The sequence below is a fragment of the Anguilla rostrata genome, chromosome 3 (genome assembly GCF_018555375.3).
Source record: "Anguilla rostrata isolate EN2019 chromosome 3, ASM1855537v3, whole genome shotgun sequence".
Classification (NCBI taxonomy): Eukaryota; Metazoa; Chordata; class Actinopteri; order Anguilliformes; family Anguillidae; genus Anguilla; species Anguilla rostrata.
In genome coordinates, this window is record NC_057935.1 from 61482641 (window position 1) to 61509239 (window position 26599).

At 39.5% G+C, this 26599-nt stretch overlaps 1 protein-coding gene across 4 annotated transcripts; it reads left to right on the forward strand.

The window, feature by feature from the left end:
- Window positions 1–2733: 2733 nt before the first annotated feature.
- Window positions 2734–26599, forward strand: si:dkey-19b23.10 (uncharacterized). 4 transcript variants are annotated; one of them, XM_064329108.1, is made up of 14 exons: window positions 2734–2886; window positions 3911–3975; window positions 17797–18856; window positions 19560–19681; window positions 19796–19966; window positions 20333–20513; window positions 21102–21147; window positions 21896–22047; window positions 22334–22437; window positions 22695–22755; window positions 23297–23385; window positions 23600–23731; window positions 24886–24986; window positions 25086–26599. In XM_064329108.1, the coding sequence occupies exons 3-14, from the start codon at window positions 17866–17868 to the stop codon at window positions 25432–25434; spliced, it is 2499 nt and encodes an 832-aa protein (XP_064185178.1). In that variant the 5' UTR covers window positions 2734–2886; window positions 3911–3975; window positions 17797–17865; the 3' UTR covers window positions 25435–26599. The 4 variants fall into 4 exon arrangements, with proteins under 4 accessions (XP_064185178.1, XP_064185180.1, XP_064185177.1 ...); XM_064329110.1 differs by lacking the exon at window positions 3911–3975 and having other exon boundaries at window positions 2747–2886; XM_064329107.1 differs by lacking the exon at window positions 2734–2886 and having other exon boundaries at window positions 3758–3975.

A 26599-nucleotide genomic window follows, 5' to 3' on the forward strand; every position in this document is an offset into this window, starting at 1 on the left:
ACTACGCAAACCCTCCACTCCTACCAATCTCTTCGTACTGCTGTCCCTAGTCGTCTGGGACCTCCCCTCCATGTGACTGCACCTCCAGGTCACGTCTCCAGGTCTACTCTGGCCCCCTTGGCAGTGGAATGAGCTTCCCACTGCAGTCTGAACAGCAGCAAAATCTTTTGATGCCGACTGAAGACTTACCTCTTCAAATTGTACCGTGGCTCCCCTGACCCCCTTTAGATATCCTTTCTTTTTCTCTTTCTTTCATTTTTCGCTATACCTTTTTGGTACAAGTATTGTTGTGTTACAGATAGGTTATCTATAGCTATCTAAAGATAGGTCAGTACATGTTTTTGTGTGTTTGGTTTGTATTACATTGATTAGTTATAAGTGGGCCTCTGTGCCTTCTTGGTCATACTGCATTTTTGTATTCCTGAAAGTAACACTGGTGCTTTCCACTACTGTACAATGTAATGTAACTACCCTATAATTCCTGACATTCAAATTGGCCACATGAAGTTTTAATATGGACGTGCAATATCATGCTGGCCCAAAAACATGAAATTTACAAAAAGCAACTTTTTCAAAAATTAATAAAACAGTAATTGTCAGTTATGTAACATAGAAATTCAAAAATTTTCGAACTGTGTGCTTGTAAACAGAAACTATGTCATGTAATCTCAAGGGCTTCACGTGGACAGCAGATTTCTTACACCTAGTTTTACAACTACAGTAAATAATTTTATAGATCATGGTAGATCTTAAATGAATTTCCAAACTTAAGAGGAGCTCATTTTATTATTTTTTGTTGTCATATACCAGAGCATCCTGCCTTTGCCTTTTTACTGCTTCAGTCTGACGTTTAGTTCCCGAGAAAGTTACATCTTCCCACAGCATCAATGTGTTTCTACATTGTGCACGTTCTAACTTCGTGCCCTGAATTAAATGTTCTTGACTCAAAATGTAAGGCTCTTATTCAAATACATTCTGTGGTCTTTGAATGAATTTAAGACACTTTCTGTATTTTCTGAGATTTTCTCACCTGTGGTTATTGTTCAAACTATTATTTTAGTCATTTCGAAACATTTTCCTTTTCCAGATTTAGTATTTCTTTGGTGCACGTGTGTTCTTTTACTATTTTCAAAGGTATCATCCAAACCTTCTAACTATGGTAATTATTTACATTGTTAAACTCAAATATATAATGGCAGGCCCAGAAGACTGGTCATTTTTAAATTAATATGTTAAAAATCTCTTGAACCCAGAGACAGCCGTTTGACTAGACATGTGAAGCATCTTTTAGATCAACCTTGTAAGGGACATCTGATACCCTTTTTTGATCAAGGGTATCTGATTTGTTAGTTATTTCCTTGATTCCATAGTGACCATTCCATAAGAAGCGCTAAATGTCTACTGCTCAACCACGAGGAGGGTTTGGAAATTGAAATGGATGCTATTCATATTTTTCCTTTTACTCTCTTCAATGACACAGAAATGTTTTGCCTGCACATAATATGTTCTAGTGTTAGTTTCACTCTAACAGATGTTATGTGAATGAATTAAGATTAGAACGTACTCTGTCAAAGTAAAAATTACCCTGTAGGCTAACAAGTTGATTTAACACCAAATAATTTCCTTTGTATGAAATTCTCCACTGTAAAAGAATGTGAAAATAAAGCTTTACTGCCAATGTTTGCTCTCAGAGACAGGCAGTGGCTGTAAAGAAATTAGTTTATGTATTTATGCAGACAGGCCATGTTGAGGGAGAGGAAAAGTATCGAGATCCAGTTTACAGGCATATTCAGTTAGGGACTACAAAAGGATATATATATATATATATATATATATATATATATATATATATACATATATCCATTTTTGTGAGCAGTAGTGAAGCAAACCTGAATCTGGAACATTTTTTGTGTATTGTATGAAGTATTGAGGATTGTTTTATCATGATTTTTTTCACAAACCACTTTTTGATTACAATTTTATTGAAAATTGGATGCATTTCCGTGCTCGGTGACCTTCTTCATTGCTATTTTCAGCTTTATATCCATAGCAACGATTCCAAAAAAAGCTTGGTGACACTGATTCATTAACCATCCTCACTGATGCTTTGAGTGAAGGAAGCACTGGGGGACATAGATTTTCATATGCTGTAGGTAGACATTAATTAGGCATTCCCATTAAAAGCTTGCACTTAAAATGGAGTATATAAGATGGTGTTGTATTTGAAAAAAAAAAAGATGAAAAAAATGGCTATACACATATTGACAGACAAACAGACAGACAGAGACAGATAGATATGTTTGTGTTATGGACCAGGGCAAAACATGACTTAACAAATTAAATATATATGATTGCATGTATGTATGCATGTATGTGTGTATTCTGTAATCCACAAATATATAATTATGCCACTAAGAAAATAAATCTGTCTCTGAAAGTAATTTGTTAGGCTAATAAATAAAAATAGCATATTAACATGATTACCTATGCTACTACTAAGTTACTACTGTTTCTACTACTACTATAAATAATAATAATAATAATAATAATAATAATAATAATAATAATAATAATAATGAGTTTTTTTTATTCATTTATCAGAACATACCAGACCTATTCGGGTTGGCTAAATGTACAACTTGCTACATCCTCCCAAACCGTCGGCGTGATATTTCAGAACGACGACCCGGACACGGCAGCGGATCGGAGCGGGTTTCTGGTAAGCAAAGCACCCATGTCTTGGTATGACAGGTTGAGGTGAGTTTGTGCGCGGGGTAAATGGTTTCGTTATGATCAGGCCCGCTCGCGGCCGCACAGAGGCAGCGGGTGCTGTTTAGAAATGAACGTGGGAGAACAAAGGCGGCAGGAATGATTATCGTGATTAAGGTAAAAACACAGATAGCGTGGCATGTTAAACGGGCCTATTTATTTATCTGCTTGTGATTCTGTCTTTCTTTCCTGGAGTCATCCCCTGACGCTTTTCTCGCGCCTATTAATCAAGTTTGTGAGTTTAGTCTGAATCATATTTTTTCCCTTTATCCTCTGTCAATCCATCTCTATACATATAAAGTTTAATAGACATCGTCCTCTATACCGTCTACGAAGGCGATGAAAGGTAAAAAATACGCCTCCGGTACATGCGATGCACAGTCATGCCAGTCTCTCAGTTTTACTGTGTCAGGTTGCCTCGCGCAGGCCTATCAGCATCATCCTTACATTCTTAGTTGCTAGGCGCTGTCTTCGGCTGGGTTTAGTACATTTCTTTTCAGAATATTAAGAATAGCCACACTTTTCATTACTACTTGTCATGATGATATGCTATAGTGCAAGTTGCAGTGAAATGCCTGACAACCAGTTGATCTGCTTATTTCATATTTCATGTGTTATCAGTGTGATGTCTTTCTCAAGATTTCTTTGATGTTGTATACACTATACTACGCTGCAATGTTTCAATTCACATGGAACTGTTTCCTCAGATTGAAACTGCCAACAGAAAATGAATAAGCTATATTAATTGATTATGAAACAGGTGGTGATAATAGTAGTTAATAATGATGATAACTTGGACTATGAGAGTATACTTTGTACCTGCACTTCTGAAAAACATACGAAGAAAAGAAACAGAAACAGAGTATGATAAAAAGAAGGAGAGGTGAAGGCGGGTGCTTTGTCAAACTGAAATTTGGCGTTGAGGTTTGAGTCGGAGCAATTTGGGGTTTTTTTTCTCTCTCTGTTTAAAATGTTTTTTTTTAATTCTGCCTGGATCACTATAGACAATGGCAATGTGTTTCAGAGTTCACAAATGTGAGTGTGAGTTGTGATCTGACTTACTGACGTACAGACGGACTGACATTCATTTTGTAACTCTCTTTCCTGCGGTCCTTGTCTCAACACCTACCCCCTCCCACAGCCAGACTTACACAAAAAACTTGAAGTGTGCTAGTGCCAATAAGGATAAGGTTGAAGAGCAAAATGGTAAGTCAGTCTGATTATGGAAATTTTTTGCGGTATTTGTTCCAGATAACAAAATTGTCTATAATTTTCAAATGAAGGCCAGTAAAGAGTAGCCTATGTAAAAAACAAAAAACAAAAAAAAAACATGCTGACTCTTTCATGTAGCTAGCCTTTAGTTTCAATGTGCGTTGTAGCATTTGTGTGTGTGCAGTTTACTCCCAGAAACATTAGCCTAATTTTTCATATCACGTTACTTCAGTGACCAAGGCTTGATCCTTTTTGTAAAATGAATGTAAAATTAGTGTTATATTCTTACTGTGCTCTGCTCCAGTTTGTGTCAGTTAGCTGTCCACCTGGCCTAGGGCAGCACCCCAGTCCTTCAAATTATCCTCTGAATGCTTGTTTCTCTGCATGTTTGGCTCCCATGGGGTCTTTGTTTCTCAAACAAATTATTACATGTCCGGATGCTTCATTCACGTTGCGCCTGACAAGGCCATTTTGGTATTGATTATTCTGGTACTGTCCGGAGTGCAAGGCTCACAGCTCAGGCACAACAGAGTTTCATTAATTACCCTTCATCAGCAGAATTGTAAAAAAAAAATCAAAATTGTTGTTATGATCACTTTAACGAACATCCATAAATAGAAAAAATGTCTGAGTACATGCTTAAGCACTCAGTGTATACCATCGTTATGCATCGTAGTTCAAGTGGTTCCAGTACAGATCTAGATAAGGTCAGGCTCATGTAGGCTCATCGACATTGCAGGTTAGTGATGTACATGTTCAAAATAGCTGGGATTGCTGTCTCAGTTAATGTATATAAATACAACATATTGTATGAAAACAGTTGTGCTGAAACTTTGTTCGGAGTTTGCCTAGTCGGTCAGTTTTCAAAAGGCCATATCTGTCTATTGATTTACCTCTTCAGATAAACGTGGACATGCCTAATGCATGACATAGAAAGAGATAGTAAACCTAAGTGATATGCTACACATATAGAACTTTTTTGTTCACTTATTCACTAGTATTTAATGAACAAATGACTCAGAAAAGTGCAAGCAGGACAAGTGAAAGCTGATGAGGTTGGAGAACACTTTCTTTTTTCATTGGTCCTCCAATTCATACCACATTCACTTTGTTGTAATTTATTTTTAATTTTTAAGGCTTTTATATATAATTTTGCATGAATCGCTGTTGTTGATAGAGCAGTTAGCCGTGAGAATGTGACTTCATCAGAACGACTGCTTCAGGTATCCTGCTGTGGGGAAAAGTGGAAATTATATTTGTATAATGGGGTGATTGTACTGATTGAAGTGATATTTAGAAGAGTTGCGGTGATTGTACTGAAAATCTGTCTTGGGTACAAGCCATGCCAAAGCTGTAAATCTTTAAAAGGATGAGATGGGTACATGTGAATGGTTTCAGCATCTTTGATGAAAAATATCTCTTGCCTGAATGTGGTTGTAGTATTTGCTGCCGTTTAAATGCAATGCAATCAAACCTGTTTTCTCTCGGTAAAATGTAGTATCCGAGGGGTTTCTGACTCAGCCTCTAGACTGTGCTCTCTTCACTCTTTGTTTCATTGACCTTGGGTCTGAGTTGCTTGCTGCCCAACTGAATTGCTCGTTAAAAAGAAACAGTCGCTTGCGCTGATTCAATATGTTTAGGAAAACCAATTTGGATCCATTATACGGATACATTTCTAAGAATAATTTACACGCCTGTGTAAGAAACAGAGTTGTGACCGAATGTAATTTGTACAAAGGATGCTCGTAGTGAACAGCAGCTGTTTTCTCGTTTGTTTTTACGGCATCATCGCTTCGTTTGCCGTGCTGGTCTGCGAGTGGACGCACATTGCTGGAATATTTGTGCATTATTGTTGCCAATAACGCACAAATAACTATGTGGTATTACTGTGGAGATAAGTAAATTTAGACTGTGAAAGCTACAAGTCCCCAGGTTATGATGCACCATATTGGAATTTTCAAGACTATGCTTTTGTCTTTCACAAAGCAGAACATAAAGCACCTTTTTAACTCTGAAATGATTTTGTTCAATTAAATTATTGTTGAGCACATATGCTCTGATTCATTTAGCCTCTAGCCTTCTTACAGATATCTGTCAGGCTGTTACCTGACACAAGATGATTCAAGAATGTTTTGGAACATACTGTTTACAGTATGATCATAATAATCTTGGAACATTTTTTTTCTAAACAACTTTTGTCAAAGTTGCGGAAAAATGTTCAGGGAATGTTCCATGCAAAGTTACTGGCAACATCCCTGCTAGATATCATTTAGTCATGGGTAAGTCTGGGTGTTTGTCACAGATAATGTTGGCTGCAGAGTAGTCATGGAAAAGTTGTTGAAAATCATGGAAAACAGTGGAAGAAATGACAGAGCAAAAAAAAGTTTTTTTATTATTTTAGATCTCATGAGCTGAAATGTGCAACTGTAGCAGCGGTAACAAGGGCTTAAAGTTTAAAAAAAAAATAGTGGGCCGTAGCCAGCATCTAATTACAAATAGCCTACTACTGAAATACATTGATAAGATGGTGCGTTTCATTTTTTGATTTGGTCCGTCACGGAAAGAAAGAGAATGCTGTTTTACCTTCAACAGAACGTTGTTCAAAATCGGGCATGCTTAAATTGCATTACTGAAATAAAACATGGTTGCTGTGTGTCTGTATTCTCCTTGCTTTGGTACACAATGCTGTACATTGCTAGTTTCAGTCATCGATGGAGCGCCTCTTGTAACTGAATGTGCCGTAATAGGGGAAGGAGCACTGGGTGCCAACATTGTTGACGGGCTGTCAGACAACCTGTTTCCAACAAATGACAAGGACGGGAATCTTGTTCCCAGCACATTCCAGAATCTCTATACATTGTAGCGATTTTTGTTTCTCCCAGCATTTGGCAATATTGTTAAAATGTGTAGGCCTATACAAATGACACTGTAGGCTAAGAATGACAGTCACCATCCAAAACTGCAGAAAAATCATGAAAATCACAAAAAAACGGAGGAAATTGCAGAAATGGAAAAAAAACGGGGAAAATCACGGAATCCGTGACACCCGTGACTTCCTTAACAAACACCCCAGCCATTAGTCATGAGGAAATATGGGGCTACATGTCAAATATATTTTAAAACTATTCTGAATGTACTGAAATGGCACTATTTAACATTGCTTACATCTGTGATAAAATCAACTTGGTTGTCCACAATCTGTTTTTTAAACAATGTTGTAAGACCTTTCCTACAATGTTCCCTGCATCTTAAAGATGATGTGTATGGATATCTTGAGAACTAGGCAAATGGACATGCTGGGAACATTTATCCAAGCTTTACTAATGTTCTCAAAGACTGTTAGGTGGCTTGAGCCCTTTTTTATGAAGCTAGTGGTTAAATAGGCTGATTACACTGAGATGGGCAAGTAAGGAAGTGTAATGTTCTGTTTTGGCATTTTGGCCGGGAATGTATCTGTGGATCATTTTTATGTGGAGACATATTAATTGACTGACAGCTGAAACTTTACACCCACCCTCCTCCTCCCCCACCTGAACTCAACTGAAGATTCTTTAATGCACCCCCCCCACCCCATAACTCACAGTGCAGTGAACCCAGAGCTGGTTCTGTTGGCATGATAGACGCCGATGACCCCCCTAACCCCCAGGTCTGCAGTCGCAACCCCCCTTCCCTCACTCCCCATCTACAATCGGTAATGGCCCACCCTACAATCACTCCAATCATGCTGATCTCATCTAAGGTGGCAATAAGGCTAGAGCCATAGCTCAGTGAGCCACGTCTCACTATTCCTGTTTTCTATTATTGTATGTCTGTCATTTCACAATTGTGAAAATTTATTTGAATTAAAAAAAAAGAAAAAGTGATTTCATGCATATTCAGACCTTTGCCATGGCCTTCATAATTATTTTAGGTGCAGAAAATTTGTATCGAAGTCATAGAACTGAATGAACAGTCTCTGCTGTGTGCAAAGATAGTGCTTTACATTATATCAGAAAAATAAATAAAATACATCTTTCATTGGTAGTGCACAAAATATTTTGCATTCTCATCTCACCATGAAAACTCACTTCTCCAGCAAGGCTTTCTAGAAAGTTCATATTGTATTTCTTTCAGCAATGGCTTCTTATCAGTGCCGTACAGGCCAGTATTGGGGAGTGACCAGGATTTTGTCGTCTCATTCACAATAACCAGTTTTGTCTTTTCCACGTTTGACAGACAGCCTTATTTAGGCAGTGTCTGGGCGGCGTGATTTATCAGCCACTTCTGAATAGTTGACTAGACCACGCCAAAATTCAGTGACAGACATTTTTATACCCTTTATGCCCTTCTGCTGAGCAATGCCAACAATGTCAATCTCCATATCTCCATGTTGCTTTAGAAGTTCCTTTGTCTTCGTGATTGAATCCGTATTCACATTTCGATACAGGCATTTATCAGATGATCTTATCCAAAGTGGCTTACACAACTTTAAATTTTTACATAGTATCCATTTGTACAGCTGGGTGTATACTGACACAATTCAGGTAAAATACACGGCTCAGGGGTAAAATAGCAGTGTCCTAACTGTGAATCTAACCCATCCTTTATGTTACAGGGCCAGGTCCCAGACCATATACTTCTCTGAAACTGTATGAACCCTATCATCACACACGGACAGAATAATCTTTTTTAAAATCTTTTTTATTCCCTCATTTGAAAGCAAACAATGTAATTCCCATTTTGGAATGGACAATGATATGTGCAATTATATGCACACACGTGACATTCATTTATGGAACATTGCCAGATCGTATCCATTCCACGATTCCACAGTACTGTAGGAATTATATTATTTGAAGGGAGGAAGAGTACCACACATTTTGTGCCCCACATTTCAAAGGTTTTTTTTTTGCTGCTTCCTTTTATACTGTTATTGCAGTTAATTTCACTGAAATAATTCATTTTAACATCAGCTTCTTTCTTTGCACCATTTTGAAAATCACAAAGGTTCTTCGGATTTTTTGCTAGATGGCCTTGCTTTACCATTGGTAACATAATGCAATAGCTTTAGTACATTGATAATGAGAAGTGTATAGAGAAGTTGTGCAGCCTGTGAACTGTATTTCAATGTGTCAATGGCTGGGAGATTCTGAAATTTCCTTCACTGGAATCATCGTTATTTGATGTGTCCGTCTGCTGAATTCCAAGTGTCTGCATGTTTTTTTGTGCTTGTGCTTTGACAAAAGAATCAGAAAGTTACCAGGTATCCCTAAAGATCTTAGGGGAGTTAGGCTGTGAGATTGGTGGTGAAAATCAAGGAGAAATTATTTTAATTTTAAAGCTTAGGCTTTCATTTTTCTCATTGATGTGACTGACAACCGTATTTGATGTTAATGGTGTCACTTGGATTTTAATGCAAGCCCAAAAATAAAAGTCACTTCAATAATATCCACCATTCAGGAATTTTAAAAAGTGCTATGAAGTCTCATAATTGGTCTGTCTGAAGCCAATTATACCTTTGGAGAGTTTATGCATTCATGCAGAATTGCGTGAAATACTGGAACATATGCCCATTCAATTTCCACTGTGACTGAATTTTAATGCATGTTTAACAATATAATTAATAATCCCTAATATAAATGTAACAGTTTACTCTCTTGCAAAATGTTTCACGGTTGACATGTAAAGGTAATTATGTGCTACGCTGTTCACGTTTGAATGGTGTATCTAAAAGACCAAACAGTATTTAAGACTGAGCTAGGTGATATAAACATCCATTATATCTTAACAGTAGGTGTATAAAATCATTTAGTTGCATATAATTACTCTTGAATACGTGTCGATAACGAAGTTGTTGTTGAAAACACATCAATATATGCCATTTGCATAATTTCTTTATAGTGTTTTACCATTTTTTTAGTTTTCTCTAATTAACCAAGCTACCCAAAAATAAAAGTTGCATAATATCTGTGGCCTATACGATGAATCATTTACACAGTAAGAACAAATGAAACCACAAAAAAATTTCATTGTTTTTGAAGAATATACAAAATCAAAAACAATGTACACATAAAAGGTTATGTTTTGGCTTGAACCTACAGCTACAGCAAAAACAGTTCTGAATTTTCTATGGTGGATGGAAATTGTACTCTCTAAATTCTATTCCAGGTTTTAGGTTAATATGCATTGTTTGAGTTCTTGCTGGTATGTCCCATCGCTGTCTGAGATAATGCTACAACACTATAGACTTTATTAATAAAGTTGATGGCTAGGTGATTGTCTTTATAGGAGGTTTTTATAGGACAATCCCTTTTGAAACAGATTGTCAGCAACAGCTATTCTGTTAAAAGCAAATGTTAGATTTTCAAAGCGGCATGGTAGCCATAGTGGATAAATGAAATCAGAATTATGTTAAAATCCAGTTTCTGGTGCATCAATACAACATGCTTCCAGGTGTTCACTATTGAACATTCAGGATGTCATATTGACTGTATAGTCAATATTGACTGTGAAACCATTGTTGCCTTGAAAAATTTGCTATACTGTACAGCACTGTCTACGGAGCGCAGCAAAGGGCTTAATGCCCATCCTGCTGTCTGTGGCTCACTGATATTGGAATGCGATAGGGCTACATGATTGACATACTTGAAATACACTTAATGTTGTTTTCCATTAATGGCCTTGTAAGTCAATTTGGGAAAATAAATACATTTAAATGTAATTAAGATGTAAAAAAAAACCGTATATTTATCTTGTTGGCTTCTACAACAGTATCACCGCAAAACACCACCACTCTCTAGTTTCTGCTTACATAAGCAAATTATGGTATTTGCTGGGATTTTTCTTCATTTTTTTTTTTCAAAAATCCCCGTTCCCTCCCTTGCTTTTAACTACCCAAATCTCCATCATGAACCCACAATTCGTTGTTTGTCACCCCTCCCCGCCCTCGCTCATTGCAGTGAGAGAGAGAGAGAGAGAGAGAGAGAGAGATGGAGAGGGGAAAAAAAGTCCAGAATGCTTCTCTGCCTTCCCCCTCCCCTGTATTCTCTCTCATTTTCATGTCCTTTCGTTCATCTGACAGAAAACAAGAGTGCACCTTCTTCCTCCACACTCCTTTTCCTCTCTTACATCCTTTTCTTTTTCTCTCTGACGACTCCAAGGCAGCGATTTGAAGGTATATTCCGGGAGGTTGTGCACAGATCTTAAAGTCCCCCATCTTGGTTAGTGTGTACAACTTTGCAATCAGTGTACAGTTGGACCAGGATCTGCCAATGTGCCCTCTGTGTCTAATCTTGGGAGAGCACAATGTTATAATCTTTTGTTTATTTAAATGGAGCACATACACCCCAGACCCCATCCTTTGAGATCATCAGCCTTTGGAGCAGTGCATGACTCCCTCACTCGTTTTTGAGCGAGAACCTATGCAAATTGTGAGGTTATCGCCTACTCTTCTCTCAATTATGTGGCACTGTATGTATACTGTACTTACCGTACTCTTACCACGCTATAAGCAGTACTGTCTTGTTTCATTTGAATCTATACATATGTAAAACATGAATAATGGCTATATATTTATTAATGGGAATGAAAATGTATATACAATGAGCTTTTGGTATTATACAATTTTACTTTTTTAAAAATTTACTTTTATTTAACTTTGCAAATGCTAATTATATACCATAATTACATGCGCCTTGTGTAAGGACTGATTTTCATATAATTCATAGCAAGTCTCCCCATTTCTTTCAAGGAATACTTCACGTCCTGGCATGTTTAAAATGTTATTCCAGTTTTAGCTTTTTTTTCAGTTATCCCATACGGTCTTTGTGTGCATGGAACGATCTTGTAGATATTGGTATTAGTATCGGATGGCTTGCTGGCTTTACAATGGTGGGAATTAGGGAATTCTGGGGTTTGTGACCTAAATTAAGAAAACACACTGTGAGTAGCTCCAAATCAAAAAGTGAACGATCCCTTTAAATTGTGAAATTCTCAAACCTCTATTATGTATTGTTGTGCAAGTGTCAGAAAATTATATTACATTAATTATAGTTGGCAGCCAACAAGCTAGAATCAGAGAATGCGTAGAACTTGCTTTCATTTGATAATCATCCTGCACCTGTTTTCAACTGGTTTTTAGGATTATCGAGTATGCAATTTGGGAAAAACATCTCTGCATGTAATCATCTCTTCAAAAAAAAAAAAAAAAACTCTTCATTTTATGTAATGACTGTGCTGCTGAATGACGAGTGTTACAGAAATTGTGCAAATACAAGGTCTTGGCTTCCCTTTCATTTTTGTTCTATACAGTAGCTGTCTGGCTTCCAATTGCCTGTCAGCCAAGTCACCTTGGACTTAACAGTATCACAGCAAAATGTGATGAATGTTTGTAGGACAAAAATGACATAAATGTTGAAAATATCACATTTTCAGCAGTGTATGTGTATTTATTCATGCCTATCTTTTCCAAAAGAAAGAAAGGTTTCCCCCCAGCAAATGCTCCTTGAAGGTCACTTTCATAGAAGCATGTTTATTTGAAACCTTTATTTGAAAGCATCGCTACAGTTCAAGACAGCGTTTGACTGAATAAACAGGGGAATGAGCATACACAAAAACAGGGCCTGCAAAGACAAAAAAGAACAAAATATAAGGGAGAAGGGCAGGAGTGAAACAATATAAAGAAGCATTTTATTCGGGGCTTGTGTTGAAGATGTTGGTAGACAATGGAAAAGACGGTAAAGAGTGTGTGGGCGAGAGCTGGGGGTACGGAGGCTTCCCTGGCTGACTTCCTTCCTGTTCCTCCGTCTCTGGGTCAACTTCCTGTCAGCTGACTACAGAAAAAACAGAGATTCTCGCTCTAGTAAACAGGGTACTCACATAGACATGCCCACACAGAGAAGTACAAAGACACACACTCACGCAGGCCTACGCACTCTGGAGCAGACCACAAACACTGTGAGTCATTCACCACACGAGATTCAGGCTCTTAAAAAACAATACAGTGCGAAGTACCACATGGAGAACAGCAAACGCACTCACACACATGCGCAAACACCCACACACTCAGCTCATATAAACCCAACACCCACACACACACACACACCCATACACACACAAACACACACACACGCATGTACACGTACACACACACAAACACACACCCACGCGCACACACACACACACACAGACACCCACATACACACCTTCCTCGTATACATGTATCTACACACACACATCCGGAAACACTCAAGCACACAACGCTCATAAATACAACAGACACACACACACACACCCACGCACAAACACACGCACACGCACACACATACACACCCACGTACTATACATGCACATACACCCGTACATACACACACATCTGCAAAAAAACGCTCAAGCACACAACTCTCATATATACATCAGAAACACACACACACACACACATATACACATACACACATTGGACTCACACAAACACATCATTATACTACTGCACACACAATGAGAAAAGAAATGTATAAGTGCTGAATGAGGCGACAACTGACTGTCCTAAGAGAAAAATAATCTTCATTTTAAAATTATTTTTGAGTTGTCTTAAAAAGTCACTGTACACTTGCTGAAAAATAAGGAGCTACTTTCAGCAGTACCACTTTGTACTGTACACAAATTGGTTATACATCAGAAAATTATTGCCCATTAATATTCTACAACTGGCCACCACCTCCCTTACTTGAATTTGGACATTTTATGTTGCAATTTTGTTGTAAACGTACCTACTAGGCATGTGTTTTATTTAGTTTATGTTCAAAGACTGCAACCTTTTCACCCTACTGATCTCTGATCAGTACCAAACACAAACTGTGAAGTACTCACAGGTTGGTTTCAGATCTGAGATCAGCAGGCAGTGAGCAGAAATCAGCCATTGTCATTCTCTCTGTCTTGTTTCTTAGCTCAGCCTACAGTAAAAACATGATACAAATTTTCATAATACATACAATACTGGCTCTGTCCATCTCCATTTTATCAGTTGATTTTTTTGTGGCTGAATGAAACTCTACATTTTTATTACTGACAACTATTACAATTACAGAACTGGCAAAGAAATAACTGTTGTAGATATTTAAATGCTGGACAGCTATATTGGGCTACACTTCTCAATCATAGACAATATTTCCAGTGTAAATTAAGAATGTGTTATATGGTTCCAATAGAAAATTAAAATTACCACAGTAATGGTAATCCTCTGATGATGAAGGAGTGGATGGCAAGAGCATCTCCACAGTAGCCTGAGAGAGAGGGAGGGAGATATACAGAGAGAGAGTTAAAAAAAAAAAAAACTATTAGAAACTGATTACTAAGCTGCCGCCATTATCATTGACCAAACTGAGAGAGAGAGAGAAAGAGAAAGAGAGAAAGAGAGAGAAAGAGAGAGAGAGAGAGAGAGAGAGAGAGAGAGAGAGAAAAGGATCAGATACAAGAGACAGAGGCAGTATGGGAGATCTGTGACTATTTGTTTGCCCCAGGATGTGGTTTTGAATTAGGGGGGTGGTGGTGAGGTTGTCTCTGTGACAACTGGAAAATGACTCTTTGATACCCCACACCTGTTACTGAATTAAGTGTGTGTGTGTGTGTGTGTGTGTATGTCTGTGCTAGTGTGTGTGTACAGTATGTATGGTTCTGCACACGTATGTCTGTCACGTGAGTGTATGCGCATGCTTTGGAGTCAAAGAGAGGGTGAAAGTGCAAGATTGACTTCATTGCGTTTGTCAGTCATGCCAATAGCTCACATTTGCACTGATGGAGAATACAGAGAGACAAAAAGACACAAAAACAGAACTCAGCAAGAGGCACGGGTAGGAGAGAAAAGAAACAGGTGAGTGAAAAACAAATAAGGCATTAAGGGAAAGTGACAAGATGAAAAATGAATGCTAATGAAGAAACAAACATAGATTTAGACTAGACATAGACTTAAAAAAGGGAGAAAAACAGAAGAAACTGGGTATTGGGAACTATGTATATGTTTGAGAGAGAGAGAGAGATACCCTGATGGTTGTATCAGTTTTTTTTAATGTTATCAACCTCAGGGACCTATGAACTATCGTATTTAATCATCGCTCCATCTCTCAAACCATAGTGTGGCCTATTTAGATTGTTACAGAGAAGGAAATGACAGAGAAAGAGATGTAGGTTCTCTTTGATGCTTTTCGTGTTGCAGGTCGTCTGCATTTGTCCCTCATAAGACTGCTACAGTGAAACGCTAAACCTTTTCATTGCTGTAGAACCGTTGGCAGGTAACAGATTTTCAGACCTTCTTACTGGAAACGCGTAGTAAAGTGACTCTGTGATCCTATACTTTTCCATGCTTGTGATTGCTTTTTAGTTCATAAATGTGTTCTTAAAACTTATGGCTGGGTGAATGCAGTGTTTCAACACGCTATTGAAATGCATCGTTTGGATCACAGCTTTTCAACCTGCTCTTAGGGGTTTCTCTGTTTGTGTCATAGACACATTTAAACATACCCGGAGGTACTAAGTCGGCAAAATATTCACTGTGTTCCCAAGTTTCTTCCAAATTGTGCATTACAAAGAAACTGCAAAACTGATTTAATTCTCAGCATTTCCTAACAGCTCATTGGTCAGGTAATTGAAGGTAATAATGCGTTCAGACCATAGAAATGTGTCATCTTTATCATATATAAAATCAATCATATCAAATGTGTCATATGTCACCTCTAGCCATGTATACCACAGGTTGGATAACACGCTACATAATTAGGGTTTTAACCCTCATATTGTGTTTGGGATCAATTTGTCCCCATTCAGTGTTTGACATCTCTTACAAACCGGTTTACCTTATTTTTTCATCTTGTGGGTGATACTGGTGGCACTTTCCCATGCAGCTTTCAAACCTCAGGCTCTAAAATTAGACGTTTCTTACAATTCTTTATTATTTAAAGATATAAAGCAAGTAGTCTACCTTAAGAAGGCGCCAAAAAAAAGTGTCCAAATTTTTATATCACGATCATTTTATGTCAGTTTAAACAGCTTGGGTCAATTTGAACCCTAAACATGAAAGGTGACATAAAATTTCAGCATAATAGTCAGTAGTGTGTTTAGGCTGATAGAAATGGCTGTTTGATTGCTGAGGAGAGGAATGCAGTTTTCAGTTTAATGTGCACTGCTATTCCAGCCATAAGATTATGCACTAAAGGTAATGTGTATTCTGTAAAGGCTGCCCAGGTCTGATACAGTGCTCCGCATGTGATTAGGGCCTCAGTATTTGTATCTGACTTATAAAACTCTTTATAAAACTTGCTTTTAACTATATGTATCCTTATTTATACAGTTGAATTGTTGTGTTATAATGGTCATTGTATTAAATGCTTTTTATAATGCTTTTATGCTACTTCTAGATTGCATGTCTGGATTGTAACTTTCCACGCATTCTTTGTTTCATTTTTTTAAATTTTATTTTGAAAAGCGCTTTGAACGGCATGCAGAAAGCACACTATGTAAATAAATGTATTATGTGAAATCTGGGAGCCAAGTGAATCTGTTGTATAATTAATATCTTTATATAGATACCATGTATCCAAACTAAATGTGTATGACTAGACATTGACAGTTATGAGACCAGTTCATTTCAACAAGGCGTATACCATTATATGATGGAATGAATATAGTGACTAGACTGTAGGCTATTGTCTGGCCTATATTACCAGTGTAATGGAATATAGTAACTGGTCTCTATAATGTCATTGCATTAGGATATCACAACTGGTCAGCAATGCCAGTGCAGTAGGATATAATGACTGATGTCTGTAATATACAGTAAGTGCTAAAGAACAGAGTGATTGCTTTGTAAAACCAGTGCTTTTTAATAAATGTAGCAGCTTGTTCAGTTCAGTAGAAGATGATTTGTGTTACTATATAAGTACAGCGTGGTTAACAATTTACAGTTAATCATGTTAAAAATGAACATTCATATGTGGTCATATGAATGCAGAAATGCACGCACACACACGCACACACGCTTACACACATTCACCCATGCACACACACACACACACACACACAGATACACAAGTTTGCACAGATTGTCTGCAAGTACTGCAACAAAGACTCTTAAAAACAACAATTCATACTGTACAGTAAGGGCTTTTGAGGGCAACTGAGGCAGAACTCAAATAAAACCAGGACATTCACAAGTTTGAAGGAATGTAATGATATAAATCAAGGAGGAAAATGGTCTAATAACTGGTCCCAAGCATACTTAAAATAGTTGGATGCTGTTGTTTTGTTTTCAGGTACAGTTCAAGTACATTTGGCCTCTTGAGGATATTGCACTTTTTGTCATTGGTAGTGTTACAGTATCATTATTTAATAAGAAAGCTATGCAAGCTTCATAGTCTTTGACTCCCAAAGTAAATCTGAATAATTTAGTCCATATGAACAATGAAACAGGCTAAGTGTGGTACCTTTTCTGTGTGTGTGATCAATGCTGGTCTGCTGCTTATTGCCATTATACTTTCTTTTTCATCAAATTTTATTCTATATCAATTTGAACTATTATGGTGATTCACATCGAGGTGCTGTTCTATTTCCGAGTCCCATTGAATTAAAAAAACATGGGGTACAAGTAGTTTCCAGGCTCAACAAGGCATTTAGCTGTACTAAACAATTGTCAAATAATTATAGTGAAGTGGATATACTGCTGATATAGCTCCTTCACTATGAAATATGGTTACACCATATTGCATATTGGCAAGCATTCTGAAAACCTGCCTTTCCCTCCCCCATCTCCATCTACAGTTTTCTTTTCTGTTATTTTTCCCCTTTCAGATGAACAGGGCCATGTCTCTACTGCTGACTGCCCATTGCTTCCATTAGAGGACACTACGGAAAGCTGCAATGGGGGACCGCGCAGCAGTCGAGCCCCAGGATCACTCTCCTTTCCAGGGGCTGTATTTTCCCCTGGCTGAGGAACAGCGGTCAGGGCAGCACTTCTGCAGTGACTCCCTGAAAGAGCTCGGGCAGTTTGGGGCCACGGCAGAGAGCAGTGACCCCCACAGCCATCACAGCGTGAGTTGCAGCAGCGTCGGCAACGCCGGCCTCGTGCGCGGTGGGCGGAGCTCCAGCGCGTGCACGCCTGAGGACGACAGGAGCGCCAGCGCTTGGATTAGCCCGTCTCTCGCTCACGCGCAGGCGGACGTCAGTGCAGGGAGATTTGGGGGTGGGCCGGGAAGAGGCCTTTTTCAGAGCGAGGGGTACCTGGCAAAGTGGCACCCAGCTCACCGCCACCAGGGAAAATTCGGGAGAGGGGCAGGAGCTTGTGAACAGAAGCTGGATTCCTTCACGGAAGCATTTGCTAGGCGCTCACCAAACATGCCCCCAGTCCAAAATGGAGGCCGGGGAGGCATCTTCAGTACCATTTCCGGACTTGTAGTGGGCGGAGTTAACGGTAGAGTAGACGCAACAGGGACGGTAACAGACTCCTCAGCGCCTCCCCCTCCTCTCCTCCTCAGCCCCCCGCCGACCCCGCTCTCCTTACCCCCTCTCTCCCCGCCTCGACGCTCGCACTTTCCGGCTGTGGAGGTCACGCAGTCGATGCAGCTGATGCAGGCTGACGTGCCCTGCAGCGCTGCGCAGTTCTGCGCTAGTCTGCAGACGTACTACTCCCAGTCGCTTATGCAGCCCGCCCACTCTCCTGGCCCCATCCTGGCTGGAAAATGCTCTCCCTTGGACTGGGTGCCACACTCAGATGACCCAATGGGGAATGGAGACTCTTCATATCCACACCTCCAGGACAAGGACTCTGACCCCGCCTTGATTTACTCTGGAGAGGAAGAGTACGGCCTGAGACACACGGCCTTCAATCACCAGGAGGTCTTCAGGAGCACAGGTACTGACTGAGCAGGGCGGGGCTGTGCTTTTCTAACTGAAATGCTCCCTACTGAGCCATTTCTAGCTGGACCAAACCTAGACAGATAGTATTTCTGCCAACCTATCAATGCTGTGTTTTCTAGTATTCTAAACTTGTCTATTAAACACTGAATGCATGTGGTGTATTCATAATCACGTCTACGCTACCTGTCAAAGGTTTTTGTATACTTGTGTTTTTGTACTCTGTTTTAGTGAAATTTAAGCAGTTTAACTGAGTAAAATCGAGCTAGTTTGGGATGAACTGATCAGAAATGTCAAAGTGAAACAACCCACACGTGTAGCACATCTGTGGGAACTTCTACAGCAGTGTTGGGTGTGAACATCCTGAACCATATGGCTGCCCTTGACAAAAAATGCCATTAATATGCTTTGCAGTTATTACTGCACTAAGTGGCTATTTTGATTAATCTAAGATTTAGATTATTTTGTTTTTTAATTTAGTAAAATAAGCAGCGGTTATTTGTGGGTGTACTAAATGTCTGGTTATGAATACTTCCTTCTTATTTTCATATGGATGTAACATTGACCACAGATACCAGAAAAAGCCAACAACTTTCATTTTGTAAACCAGAACCTTTGATTACTTAATTGGATATACAAAATATTTAGAAAAAATAGCAAATATTTTCCTTCTTTCAACCTTACTCTGTTTCTGCCCTCAGATGCATGCAACCTTCAGACCCCTCTCAGCTCCCCCCAGGGCCAGTACCCACAATCCTCTGTGTCATTCCAGCCAGATCACAATCCCACATCCTCCACAGATCATGTGACCTCCTGGAGCCAGGTCAGCTCACAGTACATACCACTGGTCACTGTTTTTTTTACTGGGCTGAGGATAGGAGTCTGATATTGACTAACTGACTGACTCTCTGCTCTAACTCTGTCCCTCTGTGTGCAGGAGGCTTTAGACAGAGGTCTACCCTTGACCCACAATCATCCCTTACCCCCCTGCTCCATGCTGTCACTACCCCACCCCCAAAGTGATGAGTTTAGGCCAGGGGATGGGGACAAGCAATATTTTGGGTCTCAGGCAACAGTAAGAGGAGCACAATGTACCACAAAGGTGAAGGTAGGCACCACTCATTCCCTTAAGATTAGTTTGCCTGACACCTAGTGGAAGGTAGAGGAACTTCAGGCACTTCTTTAGTCTGTAAGGCAGGGGCGTCAAACTGAAACCCTTGGGGGCTGCAGTGTCTGTGGGTTTTTGTGGTTTCCTTTCAGTACACTGCCAATTGAGGCCTTGAGAACAAGATATGTGGTTTTCTAGCCAATAAATGACTTAAATGAACCACTGGTGCCAAAAACACCTTGAAAACCAGCTCACACGGCAGCCGTCCAGGACTGGAGTTTTACACCTGTGCTGTCCAGCATGCTTTCACAATAAGGACCATGCCCCTTACCCATCTCTCTCTCTCTTCTTTGACAATTCTCTCAGAACGGATCTTATCTGAGCTACACCGGGCTCCCTTTCCAAAGCATCCTGCAGATCGGGAGAGCTCCGGAGGCACCTAGAGCGCCCCCCCACTACAGCCCCCGCCCCATGCTGAACCCCATCCGCAGGGGGACTGGGCTCTATTGCAACCTGCTGCCCCTGTCCTACCTGCAGTCTCATTTCAGTAAGTGAGCCCCTGTAGTAAGTGAGCACACCAAGCCCGTGTCTATGGTGAAATAAGGAAATAATACAACACCCTGTTTACAACATATTGGCACATTCAGAATGTGCAGGACAGTTTAGTTGAGGTTAATGCTTTGCTCAAAGGGTTTAGCAACTATATAGTTGAACTCCATTCTACATTAGACTGAATGCAATGATATTCCTTCGCCTAGAGCTCTCACCAGTGTACAATAGGTCTCCTGTCCAATGTGTTTAAATATATTGACATTTAAAATGTGTGGCATTCATTGGCCATCACTATATCATTTAATGCATAGCATATGCCCATATCCAGAGTGTTGTCCATTTGTACTGTTAGAAGTTTATGGAACCAAATAGTATATATATTTGGTTCCATTATATATGGAACCAAAGGTTATATATCTTGGTATAGGGGTCATACAGCAGGATTTGAGCCGGCAGCCCTATGCTGAAATATGAAATGAACCTGGGGAAATGTAGAGGTGACATATAGTGCTGCATGCTGTGCTGTCTCTGTGGGATGGTATACAGTGCTTAGTATGGATCGACACTTTGTGTGAATTATCAGGTGACCAGCAGAGCTCGTGGCCTGAAGAGAACTGCCTCCCACTCCCGTAAGGACCTGTCTGTGTCTGTCTCATCCCTTCTGCACCGCCTGTGTTTCTGTTGTGCTCTCACATTAATCACTGCCGTAATATATTCTTTATTTGCACAGAGAACATGAGTCTCAGCTAGATTAGATCTCAGATATTACCGGCATCCAGTTCTATTTTGGTATATGAGTTCTTCTGCTGCTTCTCAATGTGGCACACCACATTCTTTTTAGAAGTCTCGTATAGAGGCCACATTTTCTACGTACTACATATAAAACAACACATGAATAAAATGTATCATACTTGTGTAAGCAAAGTAGTTGCTTGCTTAAAATATGGACAGCTGGTATGTTGCCATTTGATGTGTAGATGGCGTTTTGGATGGAGCCTAAATTTTGAATGCATCTGAATAGTACTTTTCTTCTCAGAGGACCAAAAAGTTAGGTGGCCTACATTTGAGCCTTAGGCTACTGGTTTTTACATGGCTTTAGTATGTGGTATTTAAACTGATACTGTGTCCTAGTCTGCATCGATGCATCTTCAACCCATTGTCTTTCGTTCCACTCTCACTGCTTTATTCTGTTGCCCCACATTTATCTGTTCCTCTTTGTCTGTATGTGAGCATCTCCACAATAAATTCTAGTATACACTCTGTTCTATTTATAACCTGTATTTGTTTTTCAAATGTAGGCCATTTACTAAACCTTTATTTTTACTGAACACAGAATTGCTCAATAATGTTTACCTCCCTCCCTCCCCTCCCCTTTAGTCAGGTGAATGTGGGCCCAGAATTCCAGGCCGATGTGCCGCAGTTTCCGGAATGCAGGTCCTATGACCATTGGCTGGAGGAATCTCCAAAGGAACAGTTGTTATGGAAACCTTGGGATGACCTGGAAGAGAGCAATGATCTACAGGAACAAGGTGGGATGTACAGCACTAATCCAGTGTAGGGTGTGCACGTACTGTATACAATTATATTAACAAAACTACAGCACTTATTGTACGCTCATCCATCCATTGTCTTAAGTATAGCCAACTGTAAGGTTGTGACATATTGCATATTACCAGTTTCAATACAAGACGATGGATGATTGCACAAAATGTGTTGTGGTTTGTGTAATCAGAAAATGTATTTGTTTAGATAAAGGTCTGTACGGAGTCACTGTACAGCATGGTGTGTAAACCTTCCTCTTTTTTTGTGTATCAGTGGAGAACCTTCTGGATCTGTGCAGTTCCAGTGCCGTGCCAGGAGGGGGCACCAACCTAGAGCTTGCCCTGCACTGCCTTTCCCGTTGCCAGGGTGACATGCTGGTGAGGAGTCACAGAGAAACATACTATTCATACTGTTCATGAAACCACTTACTCATTTCCACTCAGTTTATGAGCTCGTCCATCTGTTTATTATCACAGTAAATTAGTTTACTGATCGTTCCTCACTGAATGACTTTATTTCACTTGACTCGACTGCATTTTATGTATGTAACTAGATATTGTCTCATGGCTTCCATTTGCTACACTTTCCCTTTCTGCATTAATCTCTCTACCCCCCCCCCCCCTCTCTCTCTCAGGCTGCTGTGGAGATGCTCTTGCTGTCCACTCCTTCATCATCAGAGGATTACCATTACTGTGGTGATTTTTCATTGTCTACTGGAACCAGATATAGTACATTATTAACTTACACTGGAAATATTGTCCCTGCCAATTGTTTTCCCTGGAAATTGACCAGAACCTCTTGACATGATCTGAAACCCTATACTAATTTAATAAAAGCAACTGGATGCCTGAAAACAGTGAGGAAAGAGATTCCTGTCAGATTAACAGATTTTGGATGTTAATGTAATTATCAGCTTCTAGTGCAATTAATGGTTTCCTGAATGAACCTTTACAGACTGTCCAGTATTGGAAAAATATAAATGTATTACTGTATTGGCATTATTGTAATGTTGTCCAATTGCCACAACAATGAGAGAATAGTTGCCTTAGACATAAAACTATCCATTTTAAGACTTTGTGACTTAACACGGCCTGTTTTGGCATTACATTTTGAACGATGGATCTCTTTTATGCATTTACAATCATACGGTCACTGATGTATTCTAATAGTTGAGAATTTATCTAAAACTAGAACGTATCCCTCTCTCTCTCCCTTTCTCTCTCAATGTCTGTATAGGTAGTGACGTCTGGATGCTGAGTGAAAAAAGAGTATTTAATAAAGCATTTGGCACCCACAGTAAAGACTTCTCCCTGATCCAAAAGATGGTACACTTCTTTTTTTTTCTTATTCCACCTTGTTAGTGAGCTTCTGAATTCTTGCACTTGTCTCTTATGCTTCAGCAGAAGTGCTAGATTTAGAAATCTAATAAATGCCTATCATCAGTTTTTGCGCTGTGTTGCTGTATAAGTAAGTGTCTGTGTGTGTGTGTGTGTGTCTGTGTGTGTGTGTGTATGTTTGTGTGTGGGTATGTGTGAACAGGTAAAGACAAAGAGTGTGTCCCAGTGTGTGGAGTTCTATTACCTCTCCAAGAAGATGCTGGAGCAGCAGCGGAAACAGCAGGAACGAGAGAAAGTGGCGAAGGAGGAGAGGAGCGGTGCGGCGGAGAGCAGCGTGAGGCCCGCTCGTCTGCACTGCCCCTGCTACTGGTGCTGGTGCTGCTGTTGTCATCAGTGACCCCGCGTAGGGCTGCAGCCCGCCTGTGTCTGTTTCGCTGCTCACCGTCCCCGGAGGCTCCACGTCCATCCGCTGTGTTCGTTCCGTAGTTTCAGACGTGCCGCGTCCTGCTGCTTTGCATAATTGACAGTGCTTGGCACCAAGTGCTTTTTTTTTTCTTCTTCGAGGCAAGATTAAACACACCTCCACTGTGTGCAGAAATAAGAGTCAGTTAACGGTACTGAATATTTAAATGAGTGCCCTTTCCGGAACTTTTAGTTTTAATGTTGCCTTCTGGGCAATATGAATTTTTGAAAGTATGAAAATATCACATGGCCAATGCAGCTGCTACTGCTGAATTTATGTATGCTTATCATCTATTTTTAATAGTCTAGTTTTGATTTTTTTTTTTGTCAGGGTTCCCATGCTTCTTGAAAAAATGTTGAAAGTCAGAAAACTTCCCCATATTAAATAATTTATAAATCGATCCTGAATCAGTATACACATTTTATTGAAATTGTTGGGGTTTGGATTGGATTGGGTGTAAAAGCACTGATCCTTGAACATCAATGAAATTAAGGGATATTAATACCATGTTTATAATGTTTTGCTGGTGGTCTGCAACACTCTTATATAGTCCAGGGTTCTTGAATATGAGGGAGTTAGACCTTTAAAAGATTTGTGAATTGCTTTTGCGACGTGTGGGAACCCTAGTTAGCATTTCAATGGAAGATAATTTTATTAAATATTATGAGAAAGCTCAATTTCTACTGAAACTTAAATCTCCACTAATAGATTGGGAAACATTCCTGGACAAATTGGTAAAGTCTTACCTGAGGCATCCAATGAAAAATTGTGAAATGGAGATAAATAAGATTGTTGGGTTTACAGGAATATTGCTTAAATGGTGCAATCTCGGTATGTGTTTGTGTTGGCTGGTTCTATTTGTGCTATTTCTATTTGTGATTAGTGTGAAATACCTTGCTACAGCACTAGTTCCAGTGGAAGCCCTCTAATACTCTTTTGAAACATTAGTGTCAACTGCTAATTGAATCAAACAGGGATATAGCTTTACAAATGACTGTTATTGTCACTGTTGTTTTTTTTCACAGCTGGTGCCCATCCCTCACTCACTGGGAAAACCATTAATGATGGAGGAGCCAATTCTAAGTCCCTCACTGGCTACAAACTTCCCATGCAAACAGTGTGGAAAGTGAGTATTACCAATCCAGTTTTAGAATTCAATTTGGAATCCTCCTGTCTCCCTTATATTGATCTTATATACCCTCCCACCAAACCACCCCCCACCCAGGATGTTTTACAAGATTAAAAGCCGCAACGCTCACATGAAGATCCACCGGCAACAACAGGAGGACTGGAGGGAGCGACCACACCCAAGCCAGATCCTCACCCACAGCCTCACACAGAATATCCCCCAAAATCAAGCCCGACTGGCTTTCCTGCAGGCCCCCAACAACCACATCAGCAACATCAACAACGCCAACCATAACACCGCGCCTAACGCCACTGCCCTCCCGCTCTTTCAAACCTGGGACCCCTTTGATTTGACCTCTGACCCCGGCACCTTCTACTACAACTCAGAAGGGAAAGTAGTGCTTGGTGTGGCGGGAGCACCTAAGAGCCAGATTCACTGGCAATAGCTTCCTTTACTGTTGTCCTTTCCCTCTTCCAGTGTGTAGCATATCCACTGCATGGATTACTTTCACCGTTAGATTTACCAGTTTTCATCAGAAATGACAGTGAACTATTGCCATTTTATATTTTTCCACACAGTAAAAGATCCTGCAATGAAGGTCTTTCATATAAAAAGATTTCAATATCAATGAAGCTTTGTGTTTTTAAAAAGTTTAAATAAATGAATAAATGAATAAATAAATAAATGTCAGTAGCACATAGTACCTACACTGCCCTGTGGATTGAACAGCCAGGTGAGCCAGGCGAGCAGCGTTGCTTCATTCCACAGCCTGTGTGGCTTGGTCTGTCTAACTCAGTAACCTCTGCTTTCAAGTGTTTCTTCAAAAGTATTTGCAGGCTTTGCTTCCAAAATCTGAGGCTTTGTGGGGTGATACAGACATACCTGAAAGTGTGGTAGGTAGAGAGCGAGGGCTGTGCATTGAATGCAGTGAGAAATAAACAACCTTCCTTGGCACATCTGTACATATCATTAGAAAAAAGAAAATGGTGGATCCAAAAATTATCTTCCCAAACAATCTGTGAAAAATACTCGGAAATAATACCCAGCATTTTATCTCTCCTGTGAAATTAAAAAAATTGTGAGACACAACTGGCACAACTGGAATTCTTACAGGTGAAAATTAATTGTTTAAAAGCAACTTATTATCATGGGGTCCCGTTATCTATATTTGGCATTATTCAGTTGTGTTTACTGAACATATCTATATTATATATGTAATTTGTGTGTTATCCTTTTTTTTGGAAAAATAAAACATTTTAACCTATCATAATTCAATATATTATATAATGCACTGTAGTGCACACTGTTGTATGATTACGAAGCAAAAATAAGCAATTTGTTAGAATTTGTGGTTTAAGTAAACCAAAAACCAACAACACAAGAGTATTTGACAAGAATGAGGGGAGAGAGAGAGAATGAGACCGAGAGAGAGAGAAGGAGAGAGCGAGATATTTGTGCAATTCTGGGTTTAGTTTAATGCTTTTAAATACATTTTCAGCCTTGTACATTATGATGTGCCTAATATCCTGAGAACATTGAATTCTTAACATTGTGTAATATTACACAACCTGTAGAGAAACAATGAAAACAAATAAATATTTATTTTTCAA

Excerpts from the sequence above, each read along its gene's own strand:
- si:dkey-19b23.10 (XM_064329108.1), top strand. The coding sequence starts at position 17,866 with ATGGGGGACCGCGCAGCAGTCGAGCCCCAGGATCACTCTCCTTTCCAG. Across the intron at positions 23,732-24,885 it reads GCGGTGCGGCGGAGAGCAGC|CTGGTGCCCATCCCTCACTC; the intron begins GTGAGGCCCGCT and ends TTTTTTTCACAG. Across the intron at positions 24,987-25,085 it reads CCATGCAAACAGTGTGGAAA|GATGTTTTACAAGATTAAAA; the intron begins GTGAGTATTACC and ends CCCCCCACCCAG.